The following is a 16,437-nucleotide window of genomic DNA, read 5'->3' on the forward strand; positions in this document are numbered from 1 at the left end:
TTATTAATCAAAAAAATTCTTGATTATTTGCTGTCAGCCAGCCCGTCCAACAGTCTGATACTTTATGATAAAAACTGCATCCGCTTTTCAGCTGTATTTTATAGGTAAAAAAAAAAAAAGTTTGATGTTTGCCTTTTCTCACGTCAGCGCACACATCCAAAGAGCTAACTGGCACCATCTTATCACAAAATACTCAAAATGGACTGTGAGCACAAATACATGGTAGCTGAAAGCAAAAGCAATTCAAGATAGAAAACCACAGACACACACACACACACACACATACACGTAAGGGCTAAGTGTCATGACTCAACACTGTAATGCACTGTAAACACCAAAGGAAGATTCATATCCAGATATCCATAAGTTCAAAGTTCATGTAAGCACAGTTTCATTGTTTTACAAAAACAGTTAAGGTCTGAACTTTTATTTGAATTGTTGTCAATTCAGCAGAAAAGTAAACAGGAAACAGTGTTTTCCCCAATCAATACATTTTTATTGTTGATGAATGCGAGACACATAAGGAAGTATAAAATATTATTCAAACTGTTCAGTAAATTTAAAAAAAAAATGTTATAGCAGTATTGCATCATTGTAATTGCGTAACTGTTTTGGTGTCAAAACACGGAAACAGACACAGCCTTAGCAACAATTTATGTGGTGATGAATGAATATTTGTATGAATGTATTTATTTTATTATAAATAAAATATTTGGTGAACTTCGTTCCTTAACAACATTTTCAAGTATAAGTGTAATTCATTTGGAAGAGAAACCAAAATGAAGATTATCAATTAAGAATTTTTAACACCACTGTACTGCTTCACTTAACTTACAATAATAAAAAACATCTACAAATACATACAGATACATATATACAAATTAATATTGCTCAGTAAATTACATGATGTGTAAGAACAAAGTAAAAAAGGTGGAATCTTAAGGCGAGTTCACTATTAACAATAACTATAAAGACAACGATCATTTTAGCGTCCACAACAACGCACAATGACGTTCAGTTTATTATAAATGTGCACTGACGTTTTGTGATCTGCCACTTAAAATAATCAAGCTCTTAAAATTTGAGTGGGTTTTGATTGGCTGTCAATATTTTTTATCGTTCATCATCTGGAGAAAATCGATGTGAAAGTGATTCCGATATTGTCCATCTGTTTCGTTATCGTTATAACTGTGATGCGGACTTCTATATTATACAATCAGAACAAAAAAATTTAACTTTGTTCTTGTTATAGTTATCGTCATCCTTAGTGTGAACAGGCCACACAAATTTAAACCTAAAATCATAAATAGCAGTTGAAAGATGATGTGCATAATTCAGCTACTTATCTGACTCCAATATAATTAATCTGAATAAAGTTGTTATTCATATCCTTTTGAAGGGTTACTGATGTGCTAGGGCTGTAAAAAGTTGCACCCATATTTGCTTAGTCATACAAAAGTACCAAGAAAACATAATCACTTCCTTCAACAATTTTTCATTTTGACCAAAGACACTCCTGTCATAAGAGCAGTTGTATACATTGCATTAAACACTGAAAAGATGATGAACGTAAACAACCATGGGGATATCTGAAAATAAAAAAGAAAAGAGGTTTAATGTGTAATATTTAAGGTAACAATATCAGTGTGTATGCATGGTTATATTAGTGAGTTCCTAAGATGTTGTGGATGTTGAAGATGTTGCCATAAAATATTTGTTGAGCTGCTATACTCTGTAAAGTTTATTTTTTTAGTCAAAACCATGTGTAATAAGCAGCTTGCGTGAATGTACACAAATATAAGATAAGATAAGAAAATGTAAAGGTCACTTACCCTCTTTTCCAGAATACGATTCTGATTTTCTGCAGACATACAAATGCAAACAATTTTTTTTTTACTGTGAAAATCATGCATAAGAAAGTACACACAACTGTGCCTGGGTGGGACTGATAACATTCTTCATAAATCCATAAAGTCTATTTATTAGGTTTGTGTGTTAATCTCACTAGTGCCTTGAGTCAGTTGGTACCAAAGATACTTACTTCTTGACTGGTATTTTCCCATCTGTTCAAAGTAAACTGAGCCCAGATAAAGCATGAACTCCCAAATAACAAAAACTCCCATTAATGATGGCACCCAGAGCTCTTCAAAGCGCCATATTTCAAAGAATATTGCAGTTGCTACAATACAAAAAACAAAAAAATAATAATGGAAAAAAGAGGATAATAACCTAACGATTCATTATTATGTAAATCTGAATTAGCTTTGAATAAGTTTGCATGAGAATATTTACACCTACACCAATCTCCAAAATAATGGAAAGAGCAATATATATACTATGGACAAAATCTTTACAAAATACTTGTTTGCACTATTAAAGAATGTGAAAAACTGAACCTTACTTGTAATGATAGTATTCATTAGGCCAATCGTTATGATGGCACAGAGCCAACACTTCCTTCTGTAAGTCAACGGTTTTAGACCATTAAATTCAAAACAATAATTCGAAAGTTCTTACACGTAAGTGTCTAGATTCTTTCAAACTAAGTTCATTCAAATCTTTCTTGTTCTTGTTGAATGAGTGAGACTTTAGAAGACTGTTATTCTGACTAAGGTCAATGGCAGACAAAACCTGTTTGTTAATTTCTGCAGTTCTGTCAGATGACAGAGACACTGATATGTGTAGATTACACTCACAATTCATGGCTTGGTCCACAGTGAAGGAAAACTGTGAGAGTGTGCAACAGGCTTGAAACCATGGCAGCCACTGTCAAAGCAGTAAACACATTCTGCAATCTATCACACTCAAACACACACTCATACTGACACACAAACATACACAACAATGGAAAAATTAATTAGATGTCAATTGTTGTCTGATTCTTCTTTTCATTCTTTATATGTCTTTAGCAAATAATCAGTTTAGTAGAAGTTCAGTCTAGTAGAAAAAAAATCTTACTTTAATTAGTTTTATTAGCATGAAGATGACAGCAATAAGTTTGGAGGCTGGTTCAAAGACAGACGCAATCTTGGTGGCCTGTGAAGAGAGACATAATAAAGTATGTTACATTTTTGAATTCAGTGGTGCATCATGACATCATACATAACAGTTATCAAGATTTAAAACTCCCTGTCTTATTATATTAATGACTTAAACTGAATATATTTAGTGCATTCTGCAGTTTTTTTGACACACTTACCATTTTCGACACTGGTCTAATGATCATCAGGAGAAAGGTGCCTCCAAGAAAACACAGTCGACTGAATAATAACAGTGCTAAAGCAAATCTCTAATGTGTGTATAGACAGACAGAAATACACATACAGATACAAACAAATAAATAAAAATATGTACAAACATGCAAAGTTAAAAAAACAGATAATCATGGATGCATATTTTAATAACCAGAGCTTGTAGATTCAGTGGTTGAAAATGATATTCATGGAGAACAAAAAGTAGCAGAAATGCAAAATCAGTGAGAGAGGGGCATGCTAGAATGCAAAATCTAATTACATCAGTTTTTTGACTCGATTTACAATCTGGACAAGCTGACGTTAGTTGGTCAAAGTCAGAACCAATCTGCATATTTGTATTGACAGATTACATAGAAAATTGCATAGTGTATGAAGTTTACAGTTTTTAATTTTTTTAGCTTCAGGACTATGATCCATCCATTCAGAGGATAACATACATTGTAAAATTTTTTAAAACATATTGTTTTCATTTGGCGCGAGTCATCAGGCAACAATGTTTCTTCTTGAGTTTGTTGCGTTTTGAACGACTTAAAAGTGTGGTAGTGTCATTTACTTTAAAATGTTTTCCTGTTGTAACTATGAAACTTTACAGAGTCAGCAGGTGTATGTTGCCTAGTGTTTTAAAATCTGTTTAGATTTTAAAAGTCGAGTAATGTAGCAGCATGAATATAGTCTACATACCGTATATTGTGCACACTGAGGCGGCGATGCTGGTGCAACTACAAGAAAATGAAAAGAAAATTGTTATATGTAAAATACAATATATATATATATATATATATATATATATATATATGTTGCAAGTTATTACCACCCCTACAGTTGTTATAGTTGATGTTTGAATTTGGTACGGTTTGTTTTTTAACTGGGTTTTTATTTCGTTTTTTTTTTACCTGTAGCATATGAGTCTATAGTTGACGCTGTTGTAAATATTGTTGGGCTTGCAGTTGGGTTTTTTTGTGTACTTGTGGCTTCAGAGGTCCGTGATGCAGTCTGTGTCTGTGACATATCTGTTAGGAATATTAAAAGCATCAAAGAGCTGCAGTGTTTCCTCAGCAGGGGCGTGTGTGTGTATGTATAAAAGTTTGTGAACCCTTTAGAAGAATCCCCCCCTTTAAAATAATCAAATTTTGTTGCTTTGCAGCCTGAAATGTAGACGGATATATATACTGTATTTTCCGGACTATAAGTCACACTTTTTTTCATAGTTTGGCTGGTCCTGCGACTTATAGTCAGGTGCGACCTATTTATGAAAATTAATTTGACATGAACCGAGAAATGAACTAACAGAAAACATTACCGTCTCCAGCTGCGAGAGGGCGCTCTTTGCTGCCAGAGATGCTGCTCAGTGCTCCTGTAGTCTACACTGAGCAGCATAGAGCGCCCTCTTGCGGCTGGAGATGGTAATGTTTTCTCTTGGTTCTTGGGTCTAAATAAATGCGACTTATAGTCCGGTGCGACTTATGTGTTTTTTCCCTCGTCATGACGTATTTTTGGACTGATGCGACTTATACTCAGGTGCGATTTATAGTCCGAAAAATACGATATATATTTTACTATATATATATATATATATATATATATATATATATATATATATATATATATATATATACACACACTCACCTAAAGGATTATCAGGAACACCATACTAATACTGTGTTTGACCCCATTTCACCTTCAGAACTGCCTTAATTCTACGTGGCATTGATTCAACAAGGTGCTGAAAGCATTCTTTAGAAATGTTGGCCCATATTGATAGGATAGCATCTTGCAGTTGATGGAGATTTGTGGGATGCACATCCAGGGCACGAAGCTCCCGTTCCACCACATCCCAAAGATGCTCTATTACTGGGTTGAGATCTGGTGACTGTAGGGGCCATTTTAGTACAGTGAACTCATTGTCATGTTCAAGAAACCAATTTGAAATAATTCGAGCTTTGTGACATGGTGCATTATCCTGCTGGAAGTAGCCATCAGAGGATGGGTACATGGTGGTCATAAAGGGATGGACATGGTCAGAAACAATGCTCAGGTAGGCCATGGCATTTAAATGATAACCCAATTGTGCCAAGAAAACATCATGATGGATCCATGTTCTCATTCTGTTTACGCCAAATTCTGACTCTACCATCTGAATGTCTCAACAGAAATCGAGACTCATCAGACCAGGCAACATTTTTCCAGTCTTCAACTGTCCAATTTTGGTGAGCTCGTGCGAATTGTAGCTTCTTTTTTTTGTAGTGGAGATGGTTGGTACCTGGTGGGGTCTTCTGCTGTTGTAGCACATCCGCCTCAAGGTTGTGCGTGTTGTGGCTTCACAAATGCTTTGCTGCATACCTCGGTTGTAACGAGTGGTTATTTCAGTCAAAGTTGCTCTTCTATGAGCTTGAATCAGTTGGCCCATTCTCCTCTGACCTCTAGCATCAACAAGGCATTTTTGCCCACAGGACTGCCGCATACTGGATGTTTTTCCCTTTTCACACCATTCTTTGTAAACCCTAGAAATGGTTGTGCGTGAAAATCCCAGTAACTGAGCAGACTGTGAAATACTCAGACCGGCCCGTCTGGCACCAACAACCATGCCACGCTCAAAATTGCTTAAATCACCTTTCTTTTCCATTCTGACATTCAGTTTGGAGTTCAGGAGATTGTCTTGACCAAGACCACACCCCTAAATGCATTGAAGCAACTGCCATGTGAATGGTTGATTAGATAATTGCATTAATGAGAAACTGAACAGGTGTTCCTTATAATCCTTTAGTTGAGTGTATGTATGTATGTATATATATATATATATATATATATATATATATATATACCGTATTTTCCGGACTATAAGTCGCACTTTTTTCATAGTTTGGCTGGTCCTGAGACTTATAGTGAGGTGCGACTTATTTATCAAAATTAATTTGACATGAACCAGAGAAATGAACCAATAGAAAACATTACCATCTCCAGTCCCGAGAGGGTGCTCTATGCTGCTCAGTGCTCCTGTAGTCTACACTAAAAACATAGAGCGCCCTCTCGCGGCTGGAGACGGTAATGTTTTCTATTGGTTCTTGGGTCTAAATAAATGCGACTTAGAGTCCAGTGCGACTTATATATGTTTTTTTCCTCATAATGACGTATTTTTGGACTGATGCGACTTATACTCAAGTGCGACTTATAGTCCGAAAAATACGGTATATATATATATATATATATATATATATATATAAAACGTTGCAAGTTAATACCACCCCTGCAGTTGTGAATTTGATGCTTTTTGTTTTTTAACTGGGTTTTTATTATGTTGTTTTTTTTACCTGTAGCATATGATTCTATAGTTGATGCTGTTGTAAATATTGTTGGGCTTGCAGTTGTTGTTTTTTGTGTACTTGTGGCTTCAGAGGTCGGTGATGCAGTCTGTGTCTGTAACATACCTGTAAGGAATATTAAAGCATCAAAGAGCCGCTGTATTTCCTCAGCAGGGGTATATATATACATATATATACAAACACATATATATACATTGATGCAGTACACTAGGATCTAGTTTTGGTTTCTTAATAAGAGGCTTGATAACCGCCAGCTTGAAAACCATTCAAGCTGGTGGTTATCAAGCCTCTTATTAAGAAACCAAAACTAGATCCTAGTGTACTGGCAAATTATAGGCCTATTTCAAATCTTCCATTTATGTCTAAAATTTTAGAAAAAGTTGTGTCTGCTCAATTGAGCACCTTCCTGCATAAAAATGATCTGTATGAAGAATTTCAGTCAGGTTTTAGGCCCCACCATAGCACAGAAACTGCACTTGTTAAAATTACAAATGACCTGCTTCTTGCGTCAGATCAAGGCTGCATCTCATTTCTAGTCTTACTTGATCTTAGTGCTGCGTTCGACACCATAGATCATGACATACTCATAGATAGATTACAAAACTATACAGGTATTCAAGGGCAGGCTCTAAGATGGTTTAGATCCTACCTGTCCGATCGCTACCATTTTGTTTACTTAAATGGGGTGTCATCTCATTTATCATCAGTAAAATATGGAGTGCCACAAGGATCCGTCCTAGGTCCCCTTCTATTTTCAATATACATGTTGCCCCTTGGTAATATTATTAGAAAATACGGAATTAGCTTCCACTGTTATGCTGATGATACTCAGCTATATATCTCAACGAGACCAGATGAAACTTCCCAATTATCTAAGCTAACAGAGTGTGTTAAAAATGTAAAAGATTGGATGACAAATAATTTTCTCCAATTAAATTCGGATAACACAGAGATATTAATTATTGGACCAAAAAACACCACACAGAATCTTGTAGATTACAATATGCAACTAGACGGATGTACTGTTACTTCCTCTACAGTCAGAAATCTGGGTGTTATATTGGACAGCAATTTGTCTTTTGAAAACCATATTTCCAATGTTACAAAAACTGCATTCTTCCATCTTAGAAACATTGCCAAGCTACGAAACATGTTATCTGTTTCTGATGCAGAAAAGCTAGTTCATGCATTCATGACCTCTAGACTGGACTATTGTAATGCACTTCTAAGTGGTTGTCCTGCTTCGTCAATAAACAAGCTACAGGTAGTCCAAAATGCAGCAGCTAGAGTCCTTACCAGGTCAAGAAAATATGATTATATTACCCCAATTTTACAGTCTCTGCACTGGCTACCTATTAAGTTCCGTATCAGTTACAAATTATCATTACTTACCTATAAGGCCCTAAATGGTTTAGCTCCTGCGTACCTAACTAGCCTTCTACCACGCTACAACCCATCACGCACCCTAAGGTCACAAAACGCTGGACTTTTGGTAGTTCCTAGGATAGCAAAGTCCACTAAAGGAGGTAGAGCTTTTTCACATTTGGCTCCCAAACTCTGGAATAGCCTTCCTGATAATGTTCGGGGTTCAGACACACTCTCTTTGTTTAAATCTAGATTAAAAACGCATCTCTTTCGCCAAGCATTCGAATAATGTATCTCTTAAATTGTGAGTGTAGTTGCATCTGCATTTTTATTCTTTAGCTTGGGTTAAACTAATTTTACTTTGTTGGATCAGCAGCTATGCTAATGATGTCTCTATTTTGTTTCTATGTTTTGCATAACTAGGATTTACACAAGCTCCAGTCTGGATCCAGATCCTAACCTTGAATCAACAAACAGAACTAACAATTATTGCTACATGTGTGACTGCATCATATACTATTAATTAATAATATTGATAGTTCATCATCTAGCTGACTACGTCTTGTATTATTATTATTATTTTTATTTTTCTAAAATCCTGTCAAACGTGCACAAACTACTAGCTACTACTAAATATTGTAGAAACATAATTTTCTGTAAAGTTGCTTTGTAACGATTTGTATTGTAGAAAGCGCTATACAAATAAACTTGAATTGAATTGAATTGATGCCTAAAAGTTTGTGAACCCTTTAGAAGAATCACCCCTCTTTAAAATAATCATTTTGTTGCCTTGCAGCCTGAAATAAAGCAGACCCATTTTTTTGTTTTAACCAGGTGTATTTACTCAGTGCAACTTATAACATCCAAGTGAAAGATATAACACCATCATATCAGAAAAAAAAAAAATCTAAATCACTGAGAAAAAAGCATCATCCCCCTCCTAAAAATGACTGGTGACTCAATGAGTTGTAGATCCCTGGATCTGGACATGACTACAAACTTGATGAAATAGCCTGAAGGAAACTGGTCACAGAGGCGACCAAGAAGCCTACAGAAACTGAGCAGTTGCAGGAATTGATGACAAAGAGTGGTCATTGTGTGCATGTTACAACAATATCACAAATTCTCCACAAATGTGGCCTTTATGGGAGGACTGCAAGAAAAAAGCCACTCCTCAAGGAATGCCATGCAGTCACGAGTGAGCTTTGCCAAAATGCACCTTGAAGATTTTGAGGCCAGATCAAAAAAAAGGTGTTGTAGTCAGATGAGACTAATATTTATTTGGCCTCAACACCAAATGATATGTGAGAAATCCTATACAACTCACCATCCAAATAACAGCACTCCTACAGTAAAGCACGGAGGTGGTAATGTCCTGTTATGTGGGTGTTTCTCTGCAGCAGGGACTGGAGCACTTGAATGGATAGAAGGAAAAATGGATGGGGCAAAATACCATCGAATTATTGAGGAAAATCTGCTGGCCTCTGACAGAAAACTGTCAAAGGGCGGAGCATTTATCTTCCAACATTACATTGACCCAAAACACAGCAAAAGCACACAGTTGTTGAAGGAGAAAAAGGTGAATGTCCTTGCATGACCTAGTCAGAGCCCAGAGTTAAACCCTATTGAAAATCAGTGGAATGACTTGACTGCAGTCCACAAACACTCACCATAAAATTAGACAGCAATTTGTCTTTTGAAAATCATATTTCCAATGTTACAAAAACTGCATTCTTCCATCTTAGAAACATTGCCAAGCTACGAAACATGTTATCTGTTTCTGATGCAGAAAAGCTAGTTCATGCATTCATGACCTCTAGACTGGACTATTGTAATGCACTTCTAGGTGGTTGTCCTGCTTCGTCAATAAACAAGCTACAGGTAGTCCAAAATGCAGCAGCTAGAGTCCTTACAAGGTCAAGAAAATATGATCATATTACCCCAATTTTACAGTCTCTGCACTGGCTACCTATTAAGTTCCGAATCAGTTACAAATTATCATTACTTACCTATAAGGCCCTAAATGGTCTAGCTCCTGCGTACCTAACTAGCCTTCTACCACGTTACAACCCATCACGCACCCTAAGGTCACAAAACGCTGGACTTTTGGTAGTTCCTAGGATAGCAAAGTCCACTAAAGGAGGTAGAGCTTTCTCACATTTGGCTCCCAAACTCTGGAATAGCCTTCCTGATAATGTTCGGGGTTCAGACACACTCTCTCTGTTTAAATCTAGATTAAAAACACATCTCTTTCGCCAAGCATATGAAAAATGTATCTTTTAAATTGTGAATTGCATCTGATCAAATGTGCATTTTTATTCTTTAGCTTGTGTTAAACTAATTTTACTTTGTTGGAACATCAGCTACGCTAATGATGTCTCTATTTTGTTTCTATGTTTTGCCACGGGATGTAACTAGGATTTACACAAGCTCCAGTCTGGATCCAGAACACCTGAGAAGAGATGATGCTGACCCTCAGAGGACCCCAGATGATCCTAACCTTGAATCAACAACAGAACTAAATAATTATTGCTACAAGTGTGACTGCATCATATGATAACTATTAATTAATAATATTGATAGTTCATCGTCTAGCTGACTACGTCTTGTATTATTATTATTATTTTTTAATTTTTCTAAAATCCTGTCAAACGTGCACAAACTACTAGCTACTACTAAATATTGTAGAAACATAATTTTCTGTAAAGTTGCTTTGTAACGATTTGTATTGTAAAAAGCGCTATACAAATAAACTTGAATTGAATTGAATTGAACCATAAAATTTAACTGTGGGCAAGTATTGTAAAGTCTAGATGTGCAAAGTTGGTAGAGACAGAGCCATATCCCCACAGACTAAAGGCTGTAATTTAAGCAAAAAGTGTTTCAACAAAATACTGACACAAGGGGGTGATCCTTTTTCTAACTCAGTGATTCAGTTGTTTCCTTTTTATCTATTTTTTCTTATACCGTATGTTAGTGTTATATCTTTCACTTGGATGTGACAGCTGGACAAAACAAAACATTGTGTGTCTTCAATTCAGACTGCAAAGCAACAAAATGTGATTATTTTAAAGGGGGTGATTCTTTTCTATACCCACTGTATTGCCATCAAAAGATAATTTAAACCCATTATTGTGTTGAATAAGAAAAACATCAAACAGACATCACAAAAAGACCCAAAAGTAGACAAAGAGAACCCAATCAAACAAATGAGTCAAAAAATGTTTATTTGTCTTTTATTTATTGAGAAAAATGATCAGGTGTCATATCTGTGTAGCAAAGGTATATGAATCTTTGCTTTCAGTATCTGGTAGGGCTGTGAATCTTTGGGAAGGCAGCGATGCAATTCGATTCAAGATTCATAGGTTTTCGATTCAATTCAAGAACGATTTTTGCAAATTTAGAACGATTCAATTCGATTCACAATTAAATTAGATTCGATTCGATTATAACGATTTGATTCTGCATTTTTAAGTGCATTCACAGGATTATTTAAATGTTTCCCCTAAAATCTTTAAATGCTTAGTCAGGGGGCAAATTAGAGCAGCCTTTATGGTTAGAGAACCATAAAAAAAAAAAACTTTTGTCCATTGTTAAATGCTAGTTTAATAATGCAAAATGGCATACGTAAAAATTTATGTAATGCAAGATTTTAAAAAAGAGCTTAAAGAGTATTATGTATAGGCTAACATTTTGTCACACCAGGGGCATAGCCATCATTTCAGAAGTGACAGAAATATCATATACAATAATTTTATGTATGTAGCCTATGTATTTTCATAATTATTCTAATTTTTATTTTTATTTATTTTTACAAGGAATTTTCTTATTTTTTATTACTTTTAATTAGCTGTAAGAAATCAAATACACTACTGGACAATAATCAATCATTTGTAATCAATATTTTTTTTTTCTAATGGCAATTTTATGATTGTTTTCTATACTAGGTTGCATTTAATTAGCAATCATTTTAATTTTCTGCACAGAATAAGGTAGAATATATACTTTATAGTTTATGTTCTGTAATTATATGTCACTTAGAACTGCATCATTCATAAATTTTATTTATTGTGTTTTTTTTTTTTAAGTTTCATCAGTTCATTCTGCTTTTATTCAGTTTAGCTGCAGATAAAGGCTGGCACGTCTATGAGAGTGAGATCACTTCTCTTTTTGTGTGTGAAAACTTTTTTATCTCATTTTCACAAAATAAAATGCTATAGTAGGCTAGCTATTTAACTTTTCCTCTCCATCAGCGAATGATGATCCTGAAAGAAAATGCACCAGATGTCTGTTTGCTAAAGCTACAAACGCTACTTTCATGCATCTGATTTTCAGATAAACCTTGTGCTCTTATTTCAAGGTCGTCATTAATGCTGTGATTATTTTAACAATTTCCTTTCTTACGTCGGCTCATCCGCATTGTTTAAACATATTTATCATTCAATGAAACTGTGCATATGATTTAGACACTTACATTTCTGCTCCGCCTATGGAATCAATACAGTTTTCGACTGCTCAGGTAACGCTGTCGGTAAGATGCTGAGAGCCATGGACAAACTACAGAAAAGTAAAGCTACTTCACTTTAGTATTACTGACCACAAATCCTATAGATCGCACGTCAGCTGCTTCAGAGACGAACGGAGCGCGAGCGCAATCCTGTGACAGTCTCAGGCGGTAAACAGTGGAGCGCGTGAAGGACAGATTAGAGGCACGATTCACGAACACTGTTCAATGTCTCCATTAATTTGTGCTAGTAGTAACTTAATGTGTATATATTTTGAAAGTATTAGAATCGCTATAGAAATCACGATTCATTCGATTCTTAGCATTTTGAATCGATTATTGTCCGAGATCGGCGATTCATGATTCAAAAATCATGTTTCAAGATCGATGCATATGCATCGTCAGGGTTTGTAATCGATGCATCGAGAAAACGAGTGAATCGTTACACCCCTAGTATCTGGTGTGACCCCTTTTGCAGTAATAACTGCAGGTAATGTTTTTTGTACTGCTGATCAGTCCTGCACAACAGTTCTTATCTTGGAATGTAGTGTCTTCCTTTCTCCAAAAATAACGCTTCTAATTTAAACCAAAAAGTTCTATATTTGCCACATCTCTCCTCAAAACATTTCTCCAGTAGCCCTCTGCCATGTCCACGTGATCTTTAGCAAACTGCAGAATCTGGGCAGCAGTGAACTGTACTTTTTGGAAGGGAGTGGCTTTCTTCTTGCAGTTACCCTGGGGTCCTTTGCAACCTCACAGACTATTACATGACTTTGGATTGACCTTTGCTGGTCGACCACTCCTGGGGAGGGTAACAGAGGTCTTGGATTTCCTTGGATTTGTACACAGTCTGTCAGACCGTGAATTTGTGGAGTCCAAAGTCTTCAGAGCTGGCTTTGTAAAAGCAACTCTTTTTTTCTGAGGTCCCCAGAGATCTCCTTTGTTTGTACCATAATACACTTCCACAAACATGATCAAACTTTGACAGATTCCTTTTCTCTAAATAAAACCGGGCAGGCAATGACACCTGATAGTCATCCAACTAATTGAAAACACCTCTGAACAGGTGGACTCATTTTCACCTTCAAATTAACAGCTAATCCTACAGATTCACATACGTTTGCCACTCACAGATATGTAATATTGGATCATTTTCCAGAAAAAATAAATGACGGTGAAAATATTTGTGTCTCATTTGTTTTATTGGGTTCTCTTTGTCTACTTTCAGTATTGTGTAAAAAAGAAAGCCAAATTTATGCAGAAATATAGAAAATTCTAAAATTCTTAAAAGGATTCATAAATGTTGAAGCAGCACTGTGCATATGTGTGTTTATATATATATATATATATATATATATATATATATATATATATATATATAATACATACACATGTGTGTGCGCAGACTCAAAAAAAAAAAAAGCTTTTTATTTTTATTTCCAGCAATTGTTGTTTTAACATAAAGAGTTAAACAACTGAGACACATTATGAGCAAGTTTCACATTTTCGAACAGAAATGGAACAATGAGTCCATGAAAAGGGAGGCACACTAGTGACCGAACTTCTTTGGTGTCCTTGTTAGTGTGCCTGCCTTCCATGCTGGAAATACTGGCTCAAATCCTGCTCGGAGTAACTGAGGGGAGTAGAATTGGATGTATTACATTAGCACTGCAGATGTGGCCAGAGCAATAAACTGCACTGCCTGTAATACAAGACCCCTAAGACAGTGCTACAGATAGACAAGAAGGACAGCTGATTGTCCTTGCAGTGGCAAACCACATGTAAGCATGTGTTCCTCCAGAAGTGTTCAAGAACTTGCAAGTGCCTTGGTGGAAAGGTGAAGTAACATCTCACAGCAAGAACTTGTAAATCTAGTGCAGTCCTTTAGGACGCGATACAGTGTAGTACTTAAAGCCGCTGGTGGCCACACAAGATACTCACTGTGACTTTTGATATTGACCACCTTTGTTCAGGGAAACATTATTAAATTTCTGTCTGTCAAATGACTATGAAATTTGTTCATTTTATGTCTCAGTTGTTTACATTTTTATTTGTATTTTTATCTTAATATTTACAGGTTAAAAAAAATGCTGGACATAAAAACACTTGAAAGTAAGAGGATGTTTATTTTAAAAAAATTCAAATCTATTTAATTACACAATGTGGTAATTAATTAATCAAATAATCACAAATTAATTGCACATCAAATTTGCCTATGAAATTACCCTCAAAAGATCATTTATTCGAATCATTATTTAATTCAACATAGAATTTACTACACATTAACTTTTTGGCCACAGTGGCATGGCATAAACTGTGGAACATATATATTCTTACCTGTTGGACTTGTTTGTGTACTGTGACTGGTGGATTCAGTGAATGATGGTGCAGTCGTCGTGAGTATGATCGCCTTCCTTAGCCAAAATCTACCAAAAACTTCAACGAATGCAGCTCTGAATAGAAAATTGAAGATCAGAATTACAAACTAAATGCAATATAATTGTAAAGATGTTAAAGAGGTTATTGTTCGTCTTATAAGGCTGCACAGTAAAACTACCTGAAGAAAAACAATCCAGTCTCTTCGGGGGTCCACAACACTTGAACTGTCGTTTTTCTTTGGTTATTATTTTGAGCCACAACACGGCCCTGATAATATATCCATATCATAAACAGTGCAAGTCAGTTTAAGGAATTAATTGCTATAAGATTCTATTTAATTTACAAAATAAATGATAAAGAATGGATAACTAATATGTGTAATGGGTGCAGGGTGGTACTCACATCACAGATGAGTTCGCTGTCCTTCGGGTTAATCAAATTAAACTTGCCAGCAGATTTACAATTATCACACGCACGAGCGTCCAACATGAAACCTCTGAATTGAGTCGGATTAGCCGAAAGCGAGACTGTGGTCAAATGAGAGATTTAGAATTGACACATCTGAAAAGCCATTATAGATTAAATCAAGTGAGAAAATATACCAGTAGTGTTCCTTCCCCGTGAAGAATTGGTCACTTCAATATATTCTGGTTCTATCTTGAAAGGGGCTTCTCTGTTTTGTGCTGGTTGACCACTGGAAAAAGAATAATATTTGGAATTCTGCGATGACTTATCCAGTAACTTAACTTACATTTGCGTTAATCATAAAACACAACGTAGTGAAGTGCGAAATAAAAAATACGGGAAATTCCGTGACAGTATTTATGCACCATTCCTACATACTTATGTTGGATATTCATTCCTTGACATTGACTCCCCAATTGAGATCCATCGCTGTAACAGGTGATGGACTCCAGTATGGTAAATCCAAATGAAAGGAAAAGGACACCGCACGAATTGTACATCTAAATTGGCCAAAAAACAACGAAAACAATCACAGAAATTTAAAATACAAACTTTTGATAATGTTGTTAGATTCTTATGAAGTTTAATGGTTAAACTGTCATTAAGATATGACAGTAGCCTACGTTGTTGTGTGCTTTGCTGATCAAAGAAGGGAATAAAAACCTTATGTCTTGTTGTCAGCCGACTCTCTACATTGCCCTTTGGCTCAACGTTAAATTATCTGAAGGCCCTCTTTTGGCCAATCCAGTTATTACGATTAAATAATAGTAGGTATAATAGCAAATAGCAGCTTTGTATTCTGGGTTAATAATTGTCCTGCCCCTGTTAAAACATGACGTGCACAAGGAAGTATATACCTTACTGGATGACTGATGATCACAGTTCTTTTATAAGTATAAAGTAGTCATGAAGCCACAGATCAACAACAAGGATACAGAGCCAACTTCCTTCTCTAACTAAAGTTTTTCGGGTTAAATACAAGTGAGTATGTTGTAACTCTCTACCACAGGCTGAATGTGAGAAAAAGTTAGTTCTGCAAAAATCTGTCCTAAATTCTAAGTTCATGTCGCAGTCCTATTTAATGAATAATACAGTCCAACATTCTCTGATAATAGAAAGCTGAAGATTTTTAGGTTCAGTTCATCAAGTT

The 16,437-nt window shown here is 35.6% G+C and overlaps 1 protein-coding gene across 2 annotated transcripts; it reads right to left on the minus strand.

Annotated features, from left to right (window-relative positions):
- Nucleotides 1–454: 454 nt before the first annotated feature.
- Nucleotides 455–15,962, minus strand: LOC132114676 (uncharacterized). Of its 2 annotated transcripts, XM_059522932.1 has the most exons (14): nucleotides 15,911–15,962; nucleotides 15,666–15,787; nucleotides 15,425–15,516; nucleotides 15,225–15,349; nucleotides 15,001–15,089; nucleotides 14,781–14,896; nucleotides 3,936–3,973; nucleotides 3,200–3,289; nucleotides 2,959–3,036; nucleotides 2,697–2,821; nucleotides 2,402–2,460; nucleotides 2,042–2,179; nucleotides 1,833–1,861; nucleotides 455–1,589 (listed from the first exon to the last, which is right to left on the minus strand). In XM_059522932.1, exons 2-14 carry the CDS (start codon nucleotides 15,785–15,787, stop codon nucleotides 1,485–1,487), a joined length of 1,206 nt encoding a protein of 401 aa, XP_059378915.1. In that variant the 5' UTR covers nucleotides 15,911–15,962; the 3' UTR covers nucleotides 455–1,484. The 2 variants fall into 2 exon arrangements, with proteins under 2 accessions (XP_059378915.1, XP_059378914.1); XM_059522931.1 differs by having other exon boundaries at nucleotides 455–1,861.
- Nucleotides 15,963–16,437: the final 475 nt, after the last annotated feature.

This window comes from Carassius carassius, chromosome 34 (genome assembly GCF_963082965.1).
Source record: "Carassius carassius chromosome 34, fCarCar2.1, whole genome shotgun sequence".
Taxonomy (NCBI): Eukaryota; Metazoa; Chordata; class Actinopteri; order Cypriniformes; family Cyprinidae; genus Carassius; species Carassius carassius.